We start from the raw sequence: 22,096 nt of genomic DNA, 5'->3' as shown, positions 1-22,096 counted from the left end.
AACAGAAAGACAACACAGAGCATCTTCTAAGCAGCTGAGCACATGTGAAACCAAATTGATTTTGGATGAAGTGATCTGTGTAGGCCACATTGGTGTTGACCAAATATGCCATTATCCAACACTAGGGAAGGGTGAGCTAGAGTTGGCATGTGTAACTCCAGATCAACGCAGCCATTGATTATGAAACAACTCAAAATGTAACCTGTGAAAGTCTGTAAAAAGAACTATGTGTGATCAACTGTCTTTCATCACATAAAAGCCTGTGTTGGCACCAGATTGTCTCATCAGAAAATTTACTCACGGGATTACAATTTCAATGGAAAACAAAAGGCTATCACACCTCTATAATCCTCTTACAGACTAGAACAAAGGCGATCTCAGGGATCATGAACAGTGCCTTTAAACCAGTCTCTCCCAGACTTCACACACATCCAACCAGTCTCTCCCAGACTTCACACACATCCAACCAGTCTCTCCCAGACTTCACACACATCCAACCAGTCTCTCCCAGACTTCACACACATCCAACCAGTCTCTCCCAGACTTCACACACATCCAACCAGTCTCTCCCAGACTCCACACACATCCAACCAGTCTCTCCCAGACTCCACACACATCCAACCAGTCTCTCCCAGACTCCAAACACATCCAACCAGTCTCTCCCAGACTTCACACACATCCAACCAGTCTCTCCCAGACTTCACACACATCCAACCAGTCTCTCCCAGACTCCACACACATCCAACCAGTCTCTCCCAGACTTCACACACATCCAACCAGTCTCTCCCAGACTCCACACAAATCCAACCAGTCTCTCCCAGACTTCACACAAATCCAACCAGTCTCTCCCAGACTCCACACACATCCAACCAGTCTCTCCCATCCAGACTCCACACAAATCCAACCAGTCTCTCCCAGACTCCACACAAATCCAACCAGTCTCTCCCAGACTCCACACAAATCCAACCAGTTTCTCCCAGACTCCACACAAATCCAACCATCTCTCCCAGGCTCCAAACACATCCAACCAGTCTCTCCCAGACTCCACACACATCCAACCAGTCTCTCCCAGACTCCACACAAATCCAACCAGTCTCTCCCAGACTCCACACAAATCCAACCAGTCTCTCCCATCCAGACTCCACACAAATCCAACCAGTCTCTCCCAGACTTCACACAAATCCAACCAGTCTCTCCCAGACTTCACACACATCCAACCAGTCTCTCCCAGACTCCAAACACATCCAACCAGTCTCTCCCAGACTCCACACAAATCCAACCAGTCTCTCCCAGACTTCACACAAATCCAACCAGTCTCTCCAGACTCCAAACACATCCAACCAGTCTCTCCCAGACTCCACACACATCCAACCAGTCTCTCCCAGACTCCACACAAATCCAACCAGTCTCTCCCAGACTTCACACAAATCCAACCAGTCTCTCCCAGACTTCACACAAATCCAACCAGTCTCTCCCAGACTCCAAACACATCCAACCAGTCTCTCCCATCCAGACTCCACACAAATCCAACCAGTCTCTCCCAGACTCCAAACACATCCAACCAGTCTCTCCCAGACTCCACACAAATCCAACCAGTCTCTCCCAGACTTCACACAAATCCAACCAGTCTCTCCCAGACTCCACACAAATCCAACCAGTCTCTCCCAGACTCCAAACACATCCAACCAGTCTCTCCCAGACTCCACACACATCCAACCAGTCTCTCCCAGACTCCACACAAATCCAACCAGTCTCTCCCAGACTCCAAACACATCCAACCAGTCTCTCCCAGACTCCACACACATCCAACCAGTCTCTCCCAGACTTCACACAAATCCAACCAGTCTCTCCCAGACTCCACACAAATCCAACCAGTCTCTCCCAGACTCCAAACACATCCAACCAGTCTCTCCCAGACTCCAAACACATCCAACCAGTCTCTCCCAGACTCCAAACACATCCAACCAGTCTCTCCCAGACTTCACACACATCCAACCAGTCTCTCCCAGACTTCACACACATCCAACCAGTCTCTCCCAGACTCCAAACACATCCAACAATCTCTCCCAGACTTCACACACATCCAACCAGTCCCTCCCAGACTCCACACAAATCCAACCAGTCTCTCCCAGACTTCACACAAATCCAACCAGTCTCTCCCAGACTCCACACACATCCAACCAGTCTCTCCCATCCAGACTCCACACAAATCCAACCAGTCTCTCCCAGACTCCACACAAATCCAACCAGTCTCTCCCAGACTCCACACAAATCCAACCAGTCTCTCCCAGACTCCACACAAATCCAACCAGTCTCTCCCAGGCTCCAACACATCCAACCAGTCTCTCCCAGACTCCAAACACATCCAACAGTCTCTCCCAGACTCCACACAAATCAAACCAGTCTCTCCCAGACTCCACACAAATCCAACCAGTCTCTCCCAGACTTCACACAAATCCAACCAGTCTCTCCCAGACTCCAAACACATCCAACCAGTCTCTCCCAGACTCCACACACATCCAACCAGTCTCTCCCAGACTTCACACACATCCAACCAGTCTCTCCCAGACTTCACACACATCCAACCAGTCTCTCCCAGACTCCACACACATCCAACCAGTCTCTCCCAGACTTCACACAAATCCAACCAGTCTCTCCCAGACTCCAAACACATCCAACCAGTCTCTCCCATCCAGACTCCACACAAATCCAACCAGTCTCTCCCAGACTCCAAACACATCCAACCAGTCTCTCCCAGACTCCACACAAATCCAACCAGTCTCTCCCAGACTTCACACAAATCCAACCAGTCTCTCCCAGACTCCACACAAATCCAACCAGTCTCTCCCAGACTCCACACACATCCAACCAGTCTCTCCCAGACTCCACACAAATCCAACCAGTCTCTCCCAGACTCCAAACACATCCAACCAGTCTCTCCCAGACTCCACACACATCCAACCAGTCTCTCCCAGACTCCACACAAATCCAACCAGTCTCTCCCAGACTCCACACAAATCCAACCAGTCTCTCCCAGACTCCAAACACATCCAACCAGTCTCTCCTCCCAGACTCCAAACACATCCAAACAGTCTCCCAGACTCCAAACACATCCAACCAGTTTCTCCCAGACTTCACACACATCCAACCAGTCTCTCCCAGACTTCACACACATCCAACCAGTCTCTCCCAGACTCCACACACATCCAACCAGTCTCTCCCAGACTCCACACACATCCAACCAGTCTCTCCCAGACTCCACACACATCCAACCAGTCTCTCCCAGACTCCACACACATCCAACCAGTCTCTCCCTGTATATTATGATAAAGAGTGACTCATATCTTTAACATCATATCTATAAATGACCTAGCATTTCATTTGCATCTCTAGTCTTATCTATGTATGCAAGTCTAAAACTCAGAAACAAATAAAAAAGCTGTTGAAAGTGACCATCTGAGCAAAGTATTACTTACTATATTCTGTTGACAAAGTCCTTTAAACTGCTTAAATTTCTTTCTTGTAAGCAACTGTCCTTTTCCAATAGCTGAGCGAATTTTACCACAAACTGAAATGTAAGTCATTGTTGTAGTTACTAAATATCCTAACAATTCAGAAGAGATGAATTGTTCTTGCAAAGGATATTAGAGAAAATTAAGGTCCAATGAATGTCTCTAATGAAATGAAGAAAACATGTGACCTAATTTTCTCCCTGTTGGTATCATACATACCAGATGCATTTCACAGAAACATTTTGGAGAATACAACACTAAAATGGAAAAATATACAGATGCAAGTATAGATACTAATGTATAGACTTAATGTTGTCCATTGATTTGTAGGATAGCTGTAGATAATCTGCAAATGGTTTGTAAAAAATTCAAAATTATTGCAATGATAACCTTTGATGAAAAAATATTTGTTATTACTTCTTGACATCAGAGTTGTATCAAGAAGCTACTGATTAAATATGAATAAACTCTTGTATTTACGGTATCAGACTTTACAGTAATTGAACAGTGATGGCTGTTTTGCTTGACTCAAACAATGATATATCCATGCAAACAAAACAAGTTATACCAATTCCTGATAATATTTCTGAACTTTTGGAAGTCATTGCACAGTTTAAACTTGGCTTCTGACAAAAACTTTCTGGTGTCCAAATAGGATTACACTAACCCAACTTTCAAGAATTTCATTTTTTTGTTCAAATACATCTGCATATCAAACAGCTTTACTTCATGAATCATCCTTAGAGTAACTTATGAAGAATTTTAAACAAACTGCATTTGACATTGAATGATGACAACAATACAATTACCAAATGAGATGAATTACTTTGAACAGGTCATCGTTGATGACATAGTCCCCACTTGTTTAATAGGTACTTTAATTACAAGTCCTTGGAGAGGATAGAGTCCTGTTCATTAATTGGGTCTGTGATTAAAGATGAGTTGCATGGTGGTGAACAATGTGGGCTGCCATCCTAATTACAAAAAGACATTAAATAAGTAAACTAGTAATAAATCAACTGTATGTTGCTAAACATTTTTGCATTCTATTATGACATTGACAGATTATCACGTGTACTACATTTCATACACAATGAACCGTATTACAGCACTGTGAGATCACTATCTGTTCAAAGTCTCATGAAATTTGATGAGGTTTTCTAGACATATCACTCTGATTAGGAAAGTTCAGTAAATATGTAAATTATCAACTAATTAACATAACACTGCATAGAGTTTTTGTTTGAGCTCAAAATTTGTACAAAGTTTCATGAATTTGATGAACCGTTTCTCAACATAGCCTAATTACAAATATTCATTAAATATGCAAATCAGCAATTAATTGACATGATACTTCTACATATCTTTTTTTTTTTCATTTTTATGCATAGAATGCATTTTATTATTTAGAGTATCAATACTTTGTTTCTACAATATTGTATTTATCAAGAAATAGAAAAAAAATGTGTCAAAGAGGACAGAAAAAATAAAAAAAATAATGTAGAGATAAATTACATTTGGCTGATAGATACAAGGAATCTCTATCGCTCAGCTAATTTTGGACTGTGACAAATTATGTTCTTGCAACAAAAGATGGGTTTGTTAGTGAGGCAGTCCACTGTAGACTTTGTTTAATTAGCTTTTCTCACATATTCTCCCCAATAATCAGTACATTATAGAGAGAGCAGATGTTTCTCATGCTTAATCAGGTAAATATGCCAATTTTTTTAAACAGGAAATAGTGAAAAATTACTCAATTAGGAATGATGGTCAATATAGTTTGTAGGCCTATTACATATACATAAATTGTACCATGTTTATTTTAAATTGTATCATTTTTAATCTAGTGTAATTTTTATTTTTTTCTGTTTGTATCATTTCATAAATTACACTAAATGCTTCTGTGCATTTCTTAAAAAATGAGTAGACCCCTGCTCCTCTCCACACTCCCTTGTACCTTTCAGTTTCTTGAGACCCCTCTGATTCCTCTGACCCCTAGGCCGTAAATAATAATGACGGCTCCCTCAAGCACGACATAAATTGAATAGAACGGCTACTTTGAATCAGATCACAAAACAAATCGACGTGCATATGTATGACATAAGGAGTAATCCTTGTACCTAGTTTGAATGAAATTGCTCTAGGCATCTTTGAGATATCTGCCTGAATGGGCAGATGGATGGATGGGTGGAAAAACGCACGCATGCACGGACATGACCAAACCTATAAGTCCCCCTGGACGGTGTCTGTGGGGACCAAAAACAAAACTCACTCTCTTCGCCGAGTTCATTTTTCTGTAGATCTTCTTCTGCTACCTGACAGAGTTTGTTAAGTCTTTCCTCCTCAGCTAACACAACTTTCATGAAGTAGTGCCCATCTTTGTCTTCTTTCAGTGGCGACATTCTGGTTTGTGTGAACTATCAACTTCATCTAATCCCTCATTTTGATCTGAAACGGTTTTGTCTTCTGTATTCTTATTTGAATTTGGTGAAGAAGAGCCTTGCTTTCCCATAGGATCATTGGCAGATATCCTCTTTTCCATTGGCACAGTTGGAGATGCTTTCTTTTCTGTTGGCATAGTCGGACATGTCCTCTTCTCTGTTGAGACAGAGGCCTTCTTTTCTAAACGGATCGAAGATGTCCTCTTTTCCATGGAACCAGTGGGAGAGGCCCTTTTATCCATGGGACCAGTGGGAGAAGCCCTCTTTTCCATGGAACCAGTGGGAGAAGCCCTCTTTTCCATGGATCCAGTGGGAGAGGCTCTCTTTTCTGTTGTAACAAAGGGAGATGCTTTCTTTTCCGTTGAACCAGCGGGAGATGTCCCATTTTCCAAAAGGCAAGTGGCAGAAATTCTCTTCCTGTTTGCCTTAGAATCTGGTTTGACAGGGATTGGTGGTGGTGTTCTTCGTTTTGAAGTAAATGCTGACATACTTTTTGGAGGACTGTATTTTGATGTTGTCCCTGGTTTTTCATCAGATTTTCTAACATTTATAGGTGTTGATTTTCCTGATGAAGAGTATGTTGTTGGCGATGACTTTGATGTTGGTGAATTTTTCAGACTTCCTGTTGATGAGGAAGACAAGGTTCGTAAACTATGTGTACTTTGTTCACAATCATTCTTACCAGCTACGACTGATGTTGGACCAATTTTTGAGACTGACAAATTGCGGTCTTTTCTGCTTGATGTTTTTGGTCTTGTTGACAAACCAATAGTGTGCGCTACAGTATCTTTTCTAACCGGTGTTGGTGGTAGTGATCTCCTATTTGGTTCTTGTATTTCTGTTTTATTCATCGAAGTGTTGCTTTTCTTCACACCACTGTTGGTACACCTATTTACATCCTGATCACTATTTGTAACATTGCCAAGCAGCATGGCTTTTCTTTCAGCCACGATTGATTTTCGTTTTTCAGAGCTTTTCCTTTGTATAGTTAGATCATTTTGTTGTCTATGCAACACCTTCTCCTTTTCTACTTTGCTTTTAGCTTCCCATGCGGCCCGTTTCTGCTGTACACTAAATGTCTTATCCCCATTCTGTGGCAGTAATACATTTGGGCCAACACTACGACTTCGTACATTTTTACAACTAGCAGATCTTCTATATGTAACTTTAGGAGGTGACATACTACCAGTACGTATATGTTTTTCTTGTTGTGCAGTCTGTGCACGGCTTTCTCTAGTTGGATTTTTAGATACCTGGGTTGGTGATGCTGTTTTCTTTCCACTTGATGATCTGGCTCTGCCAATAGGCTCAGTAGCTACCCTGCTTAAATGAGTGTTTGTAGATCTCACAGAATCCACTTTATTTCCTTTGACTACTGCTCCACTAGCTCCATCTTTAGCTCCTAAGGTAATTTCTACACTTGTGGTGTATTTTGAAGATTTTCTTCTACTACTTGGAGATGCACAGCCTATTGAGTTTCTGCTTCCTGTTCTTGTTAGATTAGTTTTAGTTTGTCCATTATCAACTGAACCAATGTTGCTTTTACTGCTTCCATTTTCACCGTACTTTTTCTTGATTGGTGTTTTCGTAAATCGTTTAGGTTCAGTCTGGCTGTGTTTTTCCTCCATTGCACCAGCACCAGCACCATCACTTGCAGCCTCTAATCCACTGTTGGTACTACAACCCTGACCTCCTTCATAATCAACCTTCTCATTTGATTTGAATTTCTGGTTGCTGCTATTAGTTGAGACTTGACTGGCATTGTGGTTGATTTCAGTTGTTTTCATATCACTCTCAATGTCTGTACCATGGTCAGTCAATCTGGCATTTTGTTTCACTTTAAAAGGAGACACTGTATGTAAATCATTGAACACTTCAACATTTCTGTATTTCTCAGTTTCTTTACATTCTAGTAAACTGTCATCATCAGAGTCGTCAGCAAACTTGAAATTCAATTTCTTTTCCCAATCTGTTTTATCAAGTCCATGTTGATCATTGATATCATTACATGTCAGTCTCAATTCTTCAATTCCATCATCATGTTTATCACAGTACATTAATTTCCACTGTTTCTCTCCTAATCTTTCCATTCTATATTTATCATTCACACAATCATCAAGTTTGGACTGTTCTTGCCTTCTGATCTGTCTTGCTAAATGAGCATTGTATTCAGCGATGGACGTGAAGTCTTCACCTAGCAGTTCTTTGGGTGATTTCACAGACTGACTTTCATCAAAGTAAAAGAGTTTATTATTGTTGTCTCTATTGGATGCAGATTTGGAGCCATCTACATCATCATCATCTACATGGAACATCTCTCTGTCTTCCATTCTGAAGATAACTTACATCTACAACAAAAGCAAACAAATTAATTGTTAGTTTTGATAGAATTTTGTCAGACTGCAGTTATATAGTTTCAGCCAGTTTGTCTTGACTTCCTACAATCTTAAGTAATTTCTGTATCAATATGCAATTTTAACAATTATGTATAACAATGTTTGGACCATATTAAGATTAGTCCAGTTTGTATTCATAGAAAGACTGATTTGAAGTGCAATGTCATGTTCTCTCGATAAGCCCAGCCCAACTTTCACTGCTATAGTAACAAAGACAATAAGGGACTATAGAAGACTGCACAGTCTAGGCAGAGCATAGATTGTGGAGTCTAGGCACAGCATAGTGTGGAGTCTAGGCACAGCATAGACTGTGGAGTCTAGGCACAGCATAGACTGTGGAGTCTAGGCACAGCATAGACTGTGGCGTCTAGGCACAGCATAGACTGTGGAGTCTAGGCACAGCATACCGGTAGACTGTGGAGTCTAGGCAAAGCATACCAGTAGAGTATAGGCAGCACAGCAGTCATGGATAATCTATTGAAAAGTGCATTGTTGTTCAATAAATACACTATTATGCAATGTCAATGCTACAGAATAATACTATAGATACTTCAATGGGACTGAAGACAAAAGCTGCAAGCAACACAGTAAGTCTCTTCCAACACAACAAAGATCAATAAATTCTGTTGGTTTTGAGGCAATTGGAATTTACTGTGTACACATAGTAATGTTGTATATGGGACAATGTACCTTTAAATTCAAACTTATTGGGACAATGAAATTTTAATCTTTCTGTTTACTGATTTGCACAAATAATTGTTGCATTTAATAAAAACATAGCATCAATGACACTTGGCTCACATTTGGTTCAATGTGGCAGGCCAGAGTGAGTGTACCAGTACTACAACATTTAATACCGGTAGGTAGCTTCAATGTGCCTTAGCTTGTACTAATCATACTATCAAGTACACTGGAACACATTTTGGTGCACAGTCAATCAAAAACCAACGCTAAGTATTCAATGGTTGACAACTGTTGCAATGAATACACACATACACAATACCGGTACCATGCAGCCTGATACATCAAAATTTGTGATACAATCTACCATACCAAGGTACCATGCAGCCTGATACATCAAAATTTGTGATACAATCTACCATACCAAGGTACCATGCAGCCTGATACATCAAAATTTGTGATACAATCTACCATACCAAGGTACCATGCAGCCTGATACATCAAAATTTGTGATACAATCTACCATACCAAGGTACCATGCAGCCTGATACATCAAAATTTGTGATACAATCTACCATACCAAGGTACCATGCAGCCTGATACATCAAAATTTGTGATACAATCTACCATACCGGTACCATGCAGCCTGATACATCAAAATTTGTGATACAATCTACCATACCAAGGTACCATGCAGCCTGATACATCCAAATTTGTGATACAATCTACCATACCAAGGTAAAGATGTCCTCTTGTGATATTGTACAACATCGTAATGTTAATATTTGGTAAGTCATCAAGCAATGAAAACAACTTATTATTGGCTTGGGGGTCTTTGGTTGTGTTTCTTCACAGTTACTAACATTTTAACAAAGTTTATACTTTTGCTGCTCAATATTTGTTATTTAGCATACTTTTTGCCAATGATAACTTCATTCATATGAATTCCCATTTACAGTTTAGCATGCACCTACACCAAAGACAAAGATGTAATGTGCAGCGGTTCTCAAGTTTTTGCAATTCAATCAGAAAATTTGAGAATGAGATGTTGGGCATTTTTTGGACAAAAAACAGCAAAAAGTCTCACACAAATACAATGTTGCATGTTTAGTCACAATTTGGAAATAACCAAGTTAACCCCTAACAACATGGATATCAAGTTTCAAAGCAATTAGACACGCAATTTCAGAAAAACTGATTTTTTTTACCATAAATGAGAAAATTGCCTTAGAAAATACAAATATGAAAATTTCACCACAACTTGAAGACACCAAACTAAGGATGCCTATAGGTATCTGCATATTAAGTTTCAAAGCAATCAGAAGAGTTAATTCAGAGAAAATGATTTTTTTGACATAAAATGTGAAAAATTGCCTATAAAATACAAATATAAAAATTTCACCACAATTTGAACAAATCTCCCTGAGGTCAACCTTAGGATAATGGATATAGAGTTCAAAGCAATCCAATGGGAACTTGGTTGTACAACAGTACATGTGTGACAATGATGAAATTGTACAACAGTACCCCTTTTCCTGCCAAGTCCATATTTCACCACCAGGTCAAGATGGTTAAAATTAATGAAACTCAACATATTGCATATGGTGTATTTTAACATAATACCGTACGTTTGAAGGCTGTTAAAAACATAAATACTGTAAACTTGATTTTTTTAGACTAAAGATGCTATCACATACCAAGCCAAGTGGGTGAAAATACGTCATGTTTTGGCTCAATACCACTTTTTACTGACTTGGCTGATGGGGAAGTGATACTGTCTGGCAGGAAAAGGGGTACCTGTGTGACCATGATGAAATTGTACAACAGTACATGTGTGACCATGATGAAATTGTTACTGTAATTGCTGTACATGAAGATTTCACGATCTGAATTACACAAGGAGAACCATTGGTTTCCATAACAGTACCTGTAAACATGCTGTAATCATGGAGAGGGATAATTAATTTCGCTTTTTGAAGAAATCTGAGAAATTAACATGACATTAAATGCAACATGATGAAAATACAAGGTGAGAGATTGTGATGAGAAGAGCAACATATTGCACAGTAACTTTTTCACTTGTATAATCTCTATGCTGTTGACATAGCAAAATACAACTCTGTTAGAATTGAGGACTCCACTCTTCAAGAACCTCCATCTGTGCAGGTCTGAACATGCAGTCTGTACATGTAAAACAATAGATTGAAATGAGTTTGATGACAACTACAATGTACCCTGTATACACAATAGATATTGTTCACATGAAGGAGATTGTATCTGCTGGTACCATTATAAATGCCATTTCTGATGACCTTCAAAACACATCATGTTGCAGTGTTTCAGCTTCAAATGCTTTGTAAAAGTGTGAAAATTTAAATAAATTCCCATTCTAGGTTAAGATTGAAAAAAATCCGTAACAAGTTGCAAGGTGGTGTAATGACAGACCACAGTACCTGTAGCTATTGTCATGCAAATAATGTACAAAGAACCCTTTATAAAATTCTACTGTGCTGTTACAGCAGCCTGGATGACTATGTAGTATTTATTGAATTGATGGAATGTGCAGTGAGTGCAAAGACCTAAGAGACCTGTTATTTTCCCCTATGGATTGCATTGACATCAATGGCATGCTACTTCAATAGATTATCACCCATTTGCACAAACACCATGTAAGTAGAAATGTACAAAAAACTGCCAAGTTATATTAACTAGTGAACAGACTTCACAATTTGATTTACAAAATACTGATATTACATTTAACTGTAATGCAGTCACTGATATCACATTTAACTGTAATGCAGTCACTGATATCACATTTAACTGTAATGCAGTCACTGATATAAGTTTTGAATCTGACGTTACTGAGGATCAACTTAGCAACACTAGAAGAAAGCTGGCAAAACACATCCTGCCAAAATGATATTTTATAACAATATTGGAATAATCTGAGTTAAAATGTAGGAGCTGAGGGGGTTTGATTAAACACATCTCAATCCATCAAGAGCCAATTTTCTTTTTCATTAGACTCAATCGTTAATCGTTTCATTAGAGTCAGACTTCTTTGGAACGAAGCCCAAATCATATTTCACAGATTATTTCTGAAGGTACATGAGGTTTGAATGGAAAGGACACTGGAGTATATGATCCTACAATGACTTCAAATGTTGTCCTTGGAAATCTAAATTATTGGAAATAAAACTGTTATTTAATTACCGAAACTTTGCAGCCAGTACTTTCAGTTCTCTCTTTGCTAAAATTTAGATATTTTGTCGCAGTGCTGTCCTGTCCCCAATATGTCTCTGTTTGGTCTGAATGCAATGATGGGGGTTAGCAGATCCACATTGACATCACCTAGATTATCTTCGTCAGGACAGATTTGAAAGATAAATTATTCAAATAAACCTATACAAAGAGATAAGGTCTAAAACCTTTGAGAAGGTTACCATACTTGTTCGATGTTGTGCTTAGGATTTGAAAGTTATTTGTCTTTGGTGGCCTGACTGAAACAGGTTATTGACTAATAGTATGCTGTCTACTTGACAAAAGTGACATGACAACAAGGTGGATGATGTAATTTCTGGTATAAAACAGTGTGTAATCTGAGAAGGCAAGGTCTGATATGTGACAAGTACATATTATCATATGAAAAATTCTGCATATTGGCATTAACATGGCATAACATGGCATAACATGGCATAACATGGCATAACATGGCATAACATGGCATAACATGGCATAACATGGCTGCATTTGTTATGAAAACGGAATCCACTATCACTCTGTCCTGACTCTCATTAGTTATTTGGTTACTCTGAAAATTCTGACACAAAGGTTTTTCAAAATGATTTAGCTACATCCTTGAACAGGTTCTCTAGTGAAAACAACTGATACCGGAAGGGCCAAACAGATGTGAAGACAGATTATCTCTGGTTGGTAGTCAACATACACACCCTATATAGAGGTCCATGTTCAAAATACAGACCCTACAGAGGTTGATAGTCAAAATAAAGATCATACAGAAGGTCCATGTTCAAAATACAGACCCTACAGAGGTTGATAGTCAAAATAAAGACCATACAGAAGGTCAATAGTCATAATACAAACCCTACATGGGTAGTTCTCTCAAATTTGCCTTGAAATACAGACTTAATGGTACAAAGGTCAATGGTCAAACTACAGACCTTACACAGGTCTATGGTCACAATAAATCATGCCCAGATTGAAATCTTTTCAAAGCCACTTCCTACAAAAGCCCCAAGGCTGTGCTTGTTGTCAAATAACACTGTTAAAGAAGACAGAATGTGAAAGAAACGTTGTATTTTTCCTTTCCCCAGATACACTGTACCTGAAACTATTTACAAAACTTGGCACATGATTGTTGTACATGTAGATGTAGGTCTAAACAAAAAGATGGGTCTGACTATACAACAAGCTTTCATGCACTCTATCCGTCTCTTGAAAAACATGATAGTCATGCCTTTGAACAGTAACTGTAATCTTTGATATTTCTGACAAAATACCCAGTATTCTGCCTGTCAACACAACATGTACATAAGTGGTCACTTACATGTACATGTACATGTTATTGTTGTTGACAATTAAAATTCTCTATGATCATAAATTTGTGTCAGCAATAACACTGCACAGTTTGCACAGACAGGTCATGTTACAAGCAAAACACTAAATATTTCAATTTTTTGTATGCTTGTAAGAACCTGTTTGATACGCAAAATAAAGCTGTTGAAAAAAGATCAAAAGTCAGTTACTAAGGCTTTAACAGTGTTATTTTACATGTTTTTTAAACCAAAGCCAATGACAATGAGCATTTGACATCGCTTAGTCCCTGTGATGGCTGGCATACAATTTCAAGTGACTGATAAGTTACTGCTTTCTCTAAATGATGGTCCTTACGTTTAATAGAACACCTTGTACATGTACCATGTACACACATCTTGTTTTCCAATGACTAGCTGTGCTTCTAGCTGCAATAACTGTACCCCATGGGCCTTTGTTTGCCGTGTTGGCTATTCAGCCCCGGCCTGTAGGGCTACAAATACTTCCCATAGAAAACATGGCAATTTTGCATGTACAGTAGATCTGCTATGCACAGAAACGGCCCCTACTGGCAGCAAAACTTTCCATACCTCACAGAAATTTTCCCAGAATCTTGCTTCCTGGTAATAAGCAATCACATCAATGCAAACCAAATGCGATAGTCATAACTTATGCTGAAAAATGATAGTTTAAACGACTCTGAGCGTAGTTTTACTTTCAAATCTGCCTCCATCTTGAACGGACAAGATTTCGCAGGAATATAACTACACTCAGAGTAATTTAACTGTCATTTTTCAGCCTAAATTACGACTATCAAGGATTTGGTTTACGTCGATGGGATCGCTTATGACCAGGAAGCAAGTCTTTGGTAAAATTTCCATGAGGTAGGGGAGATTCGCCGCCAGTGGGGGGCCGTTTCTGTGCACATCAGATCTGCTGTGCAAATTGCCACGTTTTCTATGGAAGTAGCCCTATGGGCTGGGGCTGAACAGCCAACACGGCAAACAAAGGCATGTGGGCTACAATTTAATATTGCAGCTGGCTGTGCTCCTAGAGTCAAAGCACCTTCTACACACATCTTGTTTACAATGGCAGGAAATAATTTTATCTACCGGTACAGTACTTGTCAATAAATAATATTCACATATTGATGGAAATGCAAAAATATATTTCAATTTGATCATGTAAAATTGTAAAATATTACGTGTAAAGTGTCACAAAAGATGCCATGCTTGGCCACACAAAGTCTAAATTCAATGATATACATGTGTACTCCATACTATTGTTGATTAGTCGTGTTCAACATTCGAACTTGTATAAATTTTCCCACAGTACATGGCTGTTGATATACCCTTTGTTTTCAATGGTACAGGGCTGTGTGGTTGTAGCCCTTGTTTTCACATGTCTGTCAGTCAGAATGATACATAAACTTTGAACGAAATCTTCAGGTCTACGTATTACATTACATGACATGAACTTGATCATGGTCACTCATAATCATTACAATAAGGTTCTGCTGTCAATAAATCATTTTCTTTGCAAGGAAATATCAGTAACATTTTTGAGTCACAGCATCAATCAATTTTATTGCAGTTTGGACTTTGCTGACATGACTAAATACCTGTGTCTGGTCACTGAATCATGACGTTAACTTTGTGGAATGTATACTGAACAAGGCATCTTTGTTCAAACAGACCTCACTAGTGAGGTTGTTGTGACCTTTCCTTGACCCTTGACCCTTGACATGCACTTCATTCATTGGATTATCAAGCACTGACAAAAACAACCATATCTTTGACATATATTTCCCTATTGTTTTGCCATTGAAGCAGCTATAACAGCATTTGACTGTTCTGACCACTGCAAAGGCTTCTCTGAGAACATGTACACAGTACCTACATGATGATGAATACTTGTACGTATTTCCAAGATCTCCTCTCGTTGTATTAAAGCAAAAGCTATCAATATGCTGTACAAAAATATGAAATGCATAAAGGTTTGACTAATCAAATTCTATTACTAAATGAGCTTTGATGCTGAGAAAAATTTAATGGTGCACAACATGCGGCATGCTATTTGGTAACGAACTGTGAAATACTACCAGTTTGTGTGCAGATCATAATTTCTACTCTGGCTAGATGTGCAAATGACAACTTGTACTTATATATGCACCATATGGTAAAGCTACTGTGTGGCTCTACCGACAACCACTGACAGTAGAACAGAGGTTCTACTACCAAGGTCAATTGATACAGACACAGTGCATTTCATGGTCAGTGACATTGACAGCATATCAATTAAAGAGGTCAATTTGAAAGACAAACAATAAACCTGACTTTGAAAAAATACCGTCAAGGACAGTGTGCTCACATTCGGTTTGAATTGGTCCATTCAAGAAATATTTAAACCAGAAAAACAAGAATCACAAAAGCAAATAAGGTCTCCAACTTAGGTACTGGAGGTCATCTTTAGGAACATGCATATCAACTTTTATAGCAATGGGACAAGCAGATCCTACATACATAAGCAAATGTCAACAAAAAAATTAGCCAGAGAAGCTTGACAAAAAGAAAAGGTGGGAGAGTGGGGAAAAAATGTACAAGGGATCTGGTAAAAAGTAATTATCTTCTAGACCCTACCCCCTCCTGAATATCAAATGTTCCATCCCTTTGTTGATCATGTTTACATAAGGCAAGATGGCAGGAAATATATTTACAACCTTGGGAGGTTTTTAACCCTTTTCCTGCAAGCGCCCTTGTCCGTTATCCTGCCAAGTCAGTAGAAAACGGCCCCCTTTTCCGTGCCTGCAAAAGATTGGCTCTCCTGCACGTTATCCTGCCAGGCATTTTGGTAGAAACTGCCCATTTTCAGGGTAGTTTTAGCCGTACTTATACGTGTTAGAATTACCGTACTTATACGTGTTAGACTTCAATAATTTCTACATGCCCGTAGACAGGGGAAGGTGCTCAGGGGTTACTGCTGAAAAAGAATTGAGGTCACAGGCTTTGTTTGCCCCAGGGGGTGCGTCATTTTATTGCCGTTTCATGCTTATTTTTTCGGAAATAAAATCCTTCAGTATTGCGCACATCCGCTAGGCACAAACATCACCTCACTCGTCTGTTAGTCAGAGACCCTGGGGGTCTTGCTAGGGGTGCGGCAGCACCGGCAAACCTGTCCTGTTTCCCCAGGGTAGGGTCAATTGAATACGTACGTTCAACGACTTGGCAGTGTAGCACAAAACTACGTTTTTGCCGTTGTTCTAACGACATGGCTGAGCCATTGAGGCACAGTTTCCACGTAGTTTCGCCAGCTCGTTTGGGAGTTGGCTTACGAGTGTTATCGTTCATAACCGACTTAATCAAGCAGTCCTCAGTCAGGTACGGGTTTGTACCTCAATGGCTTGGGCTGCAGCCAACCAGTGATAACCAGTCACTACACCCAAGTTGTCAGTCTCACTTTTGCGATGCACGGGTACAACGCAATATGCTTCCATTGTTCTAGCCATCGACGTCTCCATGCCTGGCAGCCATTGTATAGCTAGCTGGTTTGCATAACAAAAGCAGTCCCTGCTCAGTACAGGCGGTATCCCCGTAGCATTGACCTCATGTACCCTGAATTCTCGGTACGCAAATAGCGTACGTAGCAACCAAAGTCGTCGGCAACAGGATACGTTTGCCTGCAAACCAGAGCCAATACTTCGGACGATGGAATAAATAAAAAATCCAAAGCCACGTCCATTGAATGGCACGGCCAAGGCGGTGAAGGACGTTGCCTGGCTTGTTGCCTGGTATTTCCGAGTCGTTCATATCCGTTGCATCGGAGGAACAAGTCGAGCCGTCCCGTCAAAAATACGTTCTCATTTTCAGTCACACACAACTGAATAAGTGACTTTCGTCTCGCACCATCAACACCATCTGCCAAGTCGTTTGCAAGAGGTAGCCTTCTAGATTAGCATTGCCGAGTTGGTCAAGTTCGGCAGCAATCTCTATAGTGCCAAGCAGCCAAGTACGTCCAACTCCGCCAGAAAACGTCACCATGCTATCCTGCCAAGTCCGCTAAAAAGCGGTAAAAAAAACCAGACCCCCCCTCGGGTGTGGGGGACTGCCGGACAGGTTTCTGCACCTTTCCCTGTCTATCGACTCCCTGCGAACCCATTTCGAGGGGAAAAGGCATTCCTTGTCAGAAAACCTCTCCTCAGATGACCCCTAAACGCACAGGGGATAGCAAAACGTAGTGCCGTCGACTTGGCAGGAAAGGGGGTACCCAAAAAGGGCCCGATTTCCACCGGGTTGGTAGAAAAACGGTCACCAGTGCTTAGATTCTGGCTACACCGAATTTCAAGCGGATTTTCACCGACTTGGCAGGAAAAGGGTTAATTAATGCTATGAGTGCTATCATTCGAATGTAAACAGCACTTAAATTAGTTAAAGATAGTGAAATGCCTTCCTTTGTGGGGGGTGATTACAAAATCTGGAATTATCCTGGATCCAAATTTCTCATCAGTTCTTGTGTGTCTTACACGGAAATGTTGCAAAAATTGATCTGCATTGAAAAAATTTACCTCAGCTTTGTTTTCTGGATCAAATTTTCCTACAAATTGATACCAAATATGACAAAATTATGTTCACAGCCTTCGAAACTATCTCACAACATATCCTGGATTGGTGTAGGTCATTTAAGGTCACAAACTGAGAAAATTACCTAAAATATACAAATTTGGGGGTTTCCCAACACTTTGAGCAGAAAATTTATCTAATAACATCCATAGGGACTTTATACCAAATTACAAAGCTATCAAACAAGTAATTTTGAGAACAAGTTTTCTTGACCAAAAATGACAATATTGTCTTAAAAATACAAATTTGTTTATTACATGCCTCGTATATCGAACGTCGCGCGCTCCATAGGATTCAATGGTAACTCGTCGATGACGTCGCGGGCCGCATAGTCATCACTGGACTGAAAGTGAACTGGAACTATTTTCAACTTGAAAACTTTTGGATGTAAAAGTCTTGAAATTTCATGTTTTGCACAGAAAATCAGTTTTTTTGGAAAATTTCGCATAAAAAATATTGATAAACCGCATAACACTAGTTTAAATATATCAATGCGCCATTCGATGATGAAAATCGTTCTATTTTTAACCGTTTTTCGTCTAAAATGAAAATAAAGGATTTGACTATATTTTGCCAATAAACGTCAGGATGTAGAAAATTTTTGTAACAGCAGGAAAATTATGGTTCACAGCCGGCAATGTCCGTAATGCGACCGCGAAGCGGTCGCCGGGGGATGGGTGTGGGAGGGGGGTCTCCCCCCTCCCACGGTGCAGACTTTTTTTGATTTTGCAGTCTCCAGAATGGCTCTCCTGGACCCATTTTATGAATTTTTGGTCAAATCTTGCACACTTTTACATCATGTATGATGCAGCAAGATAGGGACAGTCAGGTGATCTCTCTTCAGGTATTTTACTTCTAAACATTTAACATTTATTATTTTATAGTCTCGTTTTTTTTGTTGGCCACCGTAAACCGGTAACTTCGTCAAAGCCCAATTTTCTGTTCAATAGCCACGCGTGAGAAACTTTACATTTACTTGTAGAATTGTCCCCATATTTGTCGTACGTCGGAATCGAAGAACAGCAGCTTTTGCTGCACAAATAGAAATAATGAAGTCCGATTTTTAGCTCACCGTTGCCATCAAATACATTGCTAAACACAGCTAGGATTTCTTTCTCACCGTCACTCTGAGATAACACGTACTGTACATTGTTTTTTGATTCACGACCTGATGAATTGACATCACTAAGGCCAGAGAAAAAAAAAATCTTGTTCATCGGATTTTTTGGACCAAGGTCCAGGAGCGGCGAGCGAAATTTTTTTTTTTTATTTTTTTTTTTAGGCCGAAGGTAAACGCGGTTCTCTGGCATTTTTGCATAGATGCAGAAAAGGCAAGATAATTGTTTCCCTTTTTACCAGAAATATCTCAGACAAGAAACACTGATACTGGTAACTGAATTCAAGACTATATTTCCCAACAATAACATAGGCCATTACATTCACAGTTAGTGTTTGCACAACATATTCTGAATATTTCAACATTCTCTCAGAATAAAACTGAAATGTACAGCAAATCACTGAAATCCAACAATTCAGTATTGTCCTTTAATATTGTCCTGGTGGGACCTAGCATCTGAGTTTTTTCATTTTACTTTGGCCCCATGTTTTGACCTCTTTACCACTGTCTGCACTGTCTCTACACAGTTTACACAATGGTCTAACAACACTGTACTGTGATCGGAGTGAAGTTATATAGTCATCATTCAGATCGTACTTTAACATCGACGCAACCATGTGTTTTGTCATTGCCGTAATTTTTTATACTTTCGATGCAATTTTCATTCAATCGGATGCACCGTCCATCTGCTGTCACGATCTTGTTGAACAAATCGCCGAACGTAATATCAGGACAAACACTGAATAGCGTCTTTAGAACTAACTGTTGGCCATCACGTCGAATGTTGGCGATCAAATTAATACTCATGATGTGACATGTACTAACCTAACCAAATCGACCCACTTTGTGTCGTGATTCGCCAAATTCAGACGTCACAACAACGTGTTGGCGGTCAACTAAAAAGTCCGTACAAACACGTAGGAAGTCTCATTAAAAATCCCGTGCCCGCGAAAACCCGACAAAGTGTAGGGCGCCACCAACGGCAGTACTAAACATATTTGTAATGCGGAAGTAAGAATTTGCCGCGATCAAAAAAAAAAAATTTCCAAATATGCCAAAGTAGAAGCGGCGATTCCAATGAACAATTTATTTTTTCTTCCTGGCCTAATAGCAAAATTTTCGGTTGTTTCAACAGTTTCACTTGAACACGGTTCGCATTCAGTCGTTTCGATAATACTGGAACACGGCTGGCATTGCACGGCCGCGTGGGAACTCGACTCAGTTGTTTTGGTTGCGATTTCAGGAGTACATGAAGGACTTGCACTGACACTCTGCATAAGTGTCGGCAGGGTCATCGGCAGATTTTTCACCAAGTTTGTTTGGCCTGTTTATCAGAGAAACCACTGAAGAATTTCTTGATACTTGGCTGTTTATCGCCCGAACATTTACGTTCTTCGTGCAATCTCCGCAAGGTTGACATAGGCTTGTCATGCAAATACAACTGCGTGACTGTACCGAGTCACTCCGAAAGCTAGCCGAACACATGCCGACAATGACGTACCAAAAAAAACCCCATGCGAGGTCAACTGCGACCTGCATGACCTGTGCATTGCGTTCCGACAAGCACACGTTACCGATCACGTATGCATGTAGATTGTTTCAGCGTACTCTTGTTTACAATTCGATTTCGTTTGACTAGGAATTTTTGGGAGTCTGAAAAGACATGAAAATCTATGATTTTTGTAAACTTAGTACTCAACTAATACTGATCCCGTAGCGGACTGAATTTAACACGAGTGGCCATTTCCGTGTGAACGCACGCATGTATGTATACATCCTCGTACTCGATTACGATTGATTTTTCGGACACACAAATACAAAAAACTGCTGTTTATTGTTGCAGTTGCATTTATTTTTAAAGATTTGTGAGAAGATTTTGGCTATTTTTTTTACACTGCAGCAGAAATGACATCGATTTTACATAGAACTGCAAATAATTTTCACAGCCGGCAAAATTTTGCTGACAGCTGGTTGTTTTTGCCGGCTGCCGGCTATTTTCTACATCCCTGAACGTAAATATTTTTGGTGCAAACTGAGTAAGAGAGGCATGTAATAAAAACATTATAGCCCAAACAAGGGACTACGTACCCTCAGGGCAGGAGACCATTTGCCCTCCTTACGTCGGGCAAATGGTCACCTACCCTCGGGCACATAGTCCCATGTTTGGGCTATAATATATAACAGGACAATTTCCACATATCTAACTATTGTCATCTCTGTACGTCTGTGTACCAAATTCAAAAGCTGTCTGTCAAGGGGTTTTAAAAAGAAAATACTGTTTAAGATTTTTTGACCAAAAATGACAAAATTGCTCCAAAATAGTAATTTTCCCAATTTTGTCATAATTTCAACAAATTAGAAGCGTAACACCCTCGCAAAGATCAAACCCAAATTTGAGAGCAATTGGGCTGGCGGTTTCAGAGAAGAAGAATTTTTACTGAAAATGAGAAAAATCACAAAAAAATTCAGTAAAAATACAAAATTAAGGATATCAGCACAATATTCATAAAACTGTATAAGGTTCACCTAAGGTACTTGCACACAAATTTTCAAAGCAATCAAAACAGCGGTTCTCCAGATATTAATTCTTGACCATTTTCACATTTTGTAAGCTCATTTGCATAATTTTGGCAATGCAGACTTCATTTGAACAAAATCCCATCTATAGCCCAGGATGCATCCACACACCAAATACCAAGCTGAAATGTGCAGCGGTTTGCATGTTTTTGATGTCGACGGACATACTGTATATACATACATACATACATACATACATACA

At 39.8% G+C, this 22,096-nt stretch overlaps 2 protein-coding genes across 3 annotated transcripts in view; one reads left to right on the top strand and one right to left on the bottom strand.

Annotated features, from left to right (window-relative positions):
- LOC139124949 (micronuclear linker histone polyprotein-like) overlaps window positions 1–22,096 on the bottom strand; it is a 37,584-nt gene that overhangs the window by 5,628 nt on the left and 9,860 nt on the right. For both annotated transcript variants that reach the window (XM_070691065.1, XM_070691066.1), the window contains exons 2-3: window positions 5,785–8,301; window positions 3,477–3,568 (exon numbers count right to left, since the gene is read on the bottom strand). In XM_070691065.1, coding sequence (XP_070547166.1) covers window positions 5,902–8,283 — 2,382 coding nt within the window. In that variant the 5' untranslated portion in view covers window positions 8,284–8,301 and the 3' untranslated portion in view covers window positions 3,477–3,568; window positions 5,785–5,901. The remainder of the gene's footprint in view (window positions 1–3,476; window positions 3,569–5,784; window positions 8,302–22,096) is intronic.
- On the top strand, window positions 387–3,350 carry LOC139125096 (mucin-4-like). Its single transcript, XM_070691204.1, has one exon. It carries the CDS (start codon window positions 387–389, stop codon window positions 3,348–3,350), a length of 2,964 nt encoding a protein of 987 aa, XP_070547305.1.

The sequence above is a fragment of the Ptychodera flava genome, assembly GCF_041260155.1.
Source record: "Ptychodera flava strain L36383 chromosome 23 unlocalized genomic scaffold, AS_Pfla_20210202 Scaffold_24__1_contigs__length_23054250_pilon, whole genome shotgun sequence".
NCBI lineage: Eukaryota > Metazoa > Hemichordata > Enteropneusta > Ptychoderidae > Ptychodera > Ptychodera flava.
This window is presented reverse-complemented; position numbering and strand designations above follow the sequence as displayed.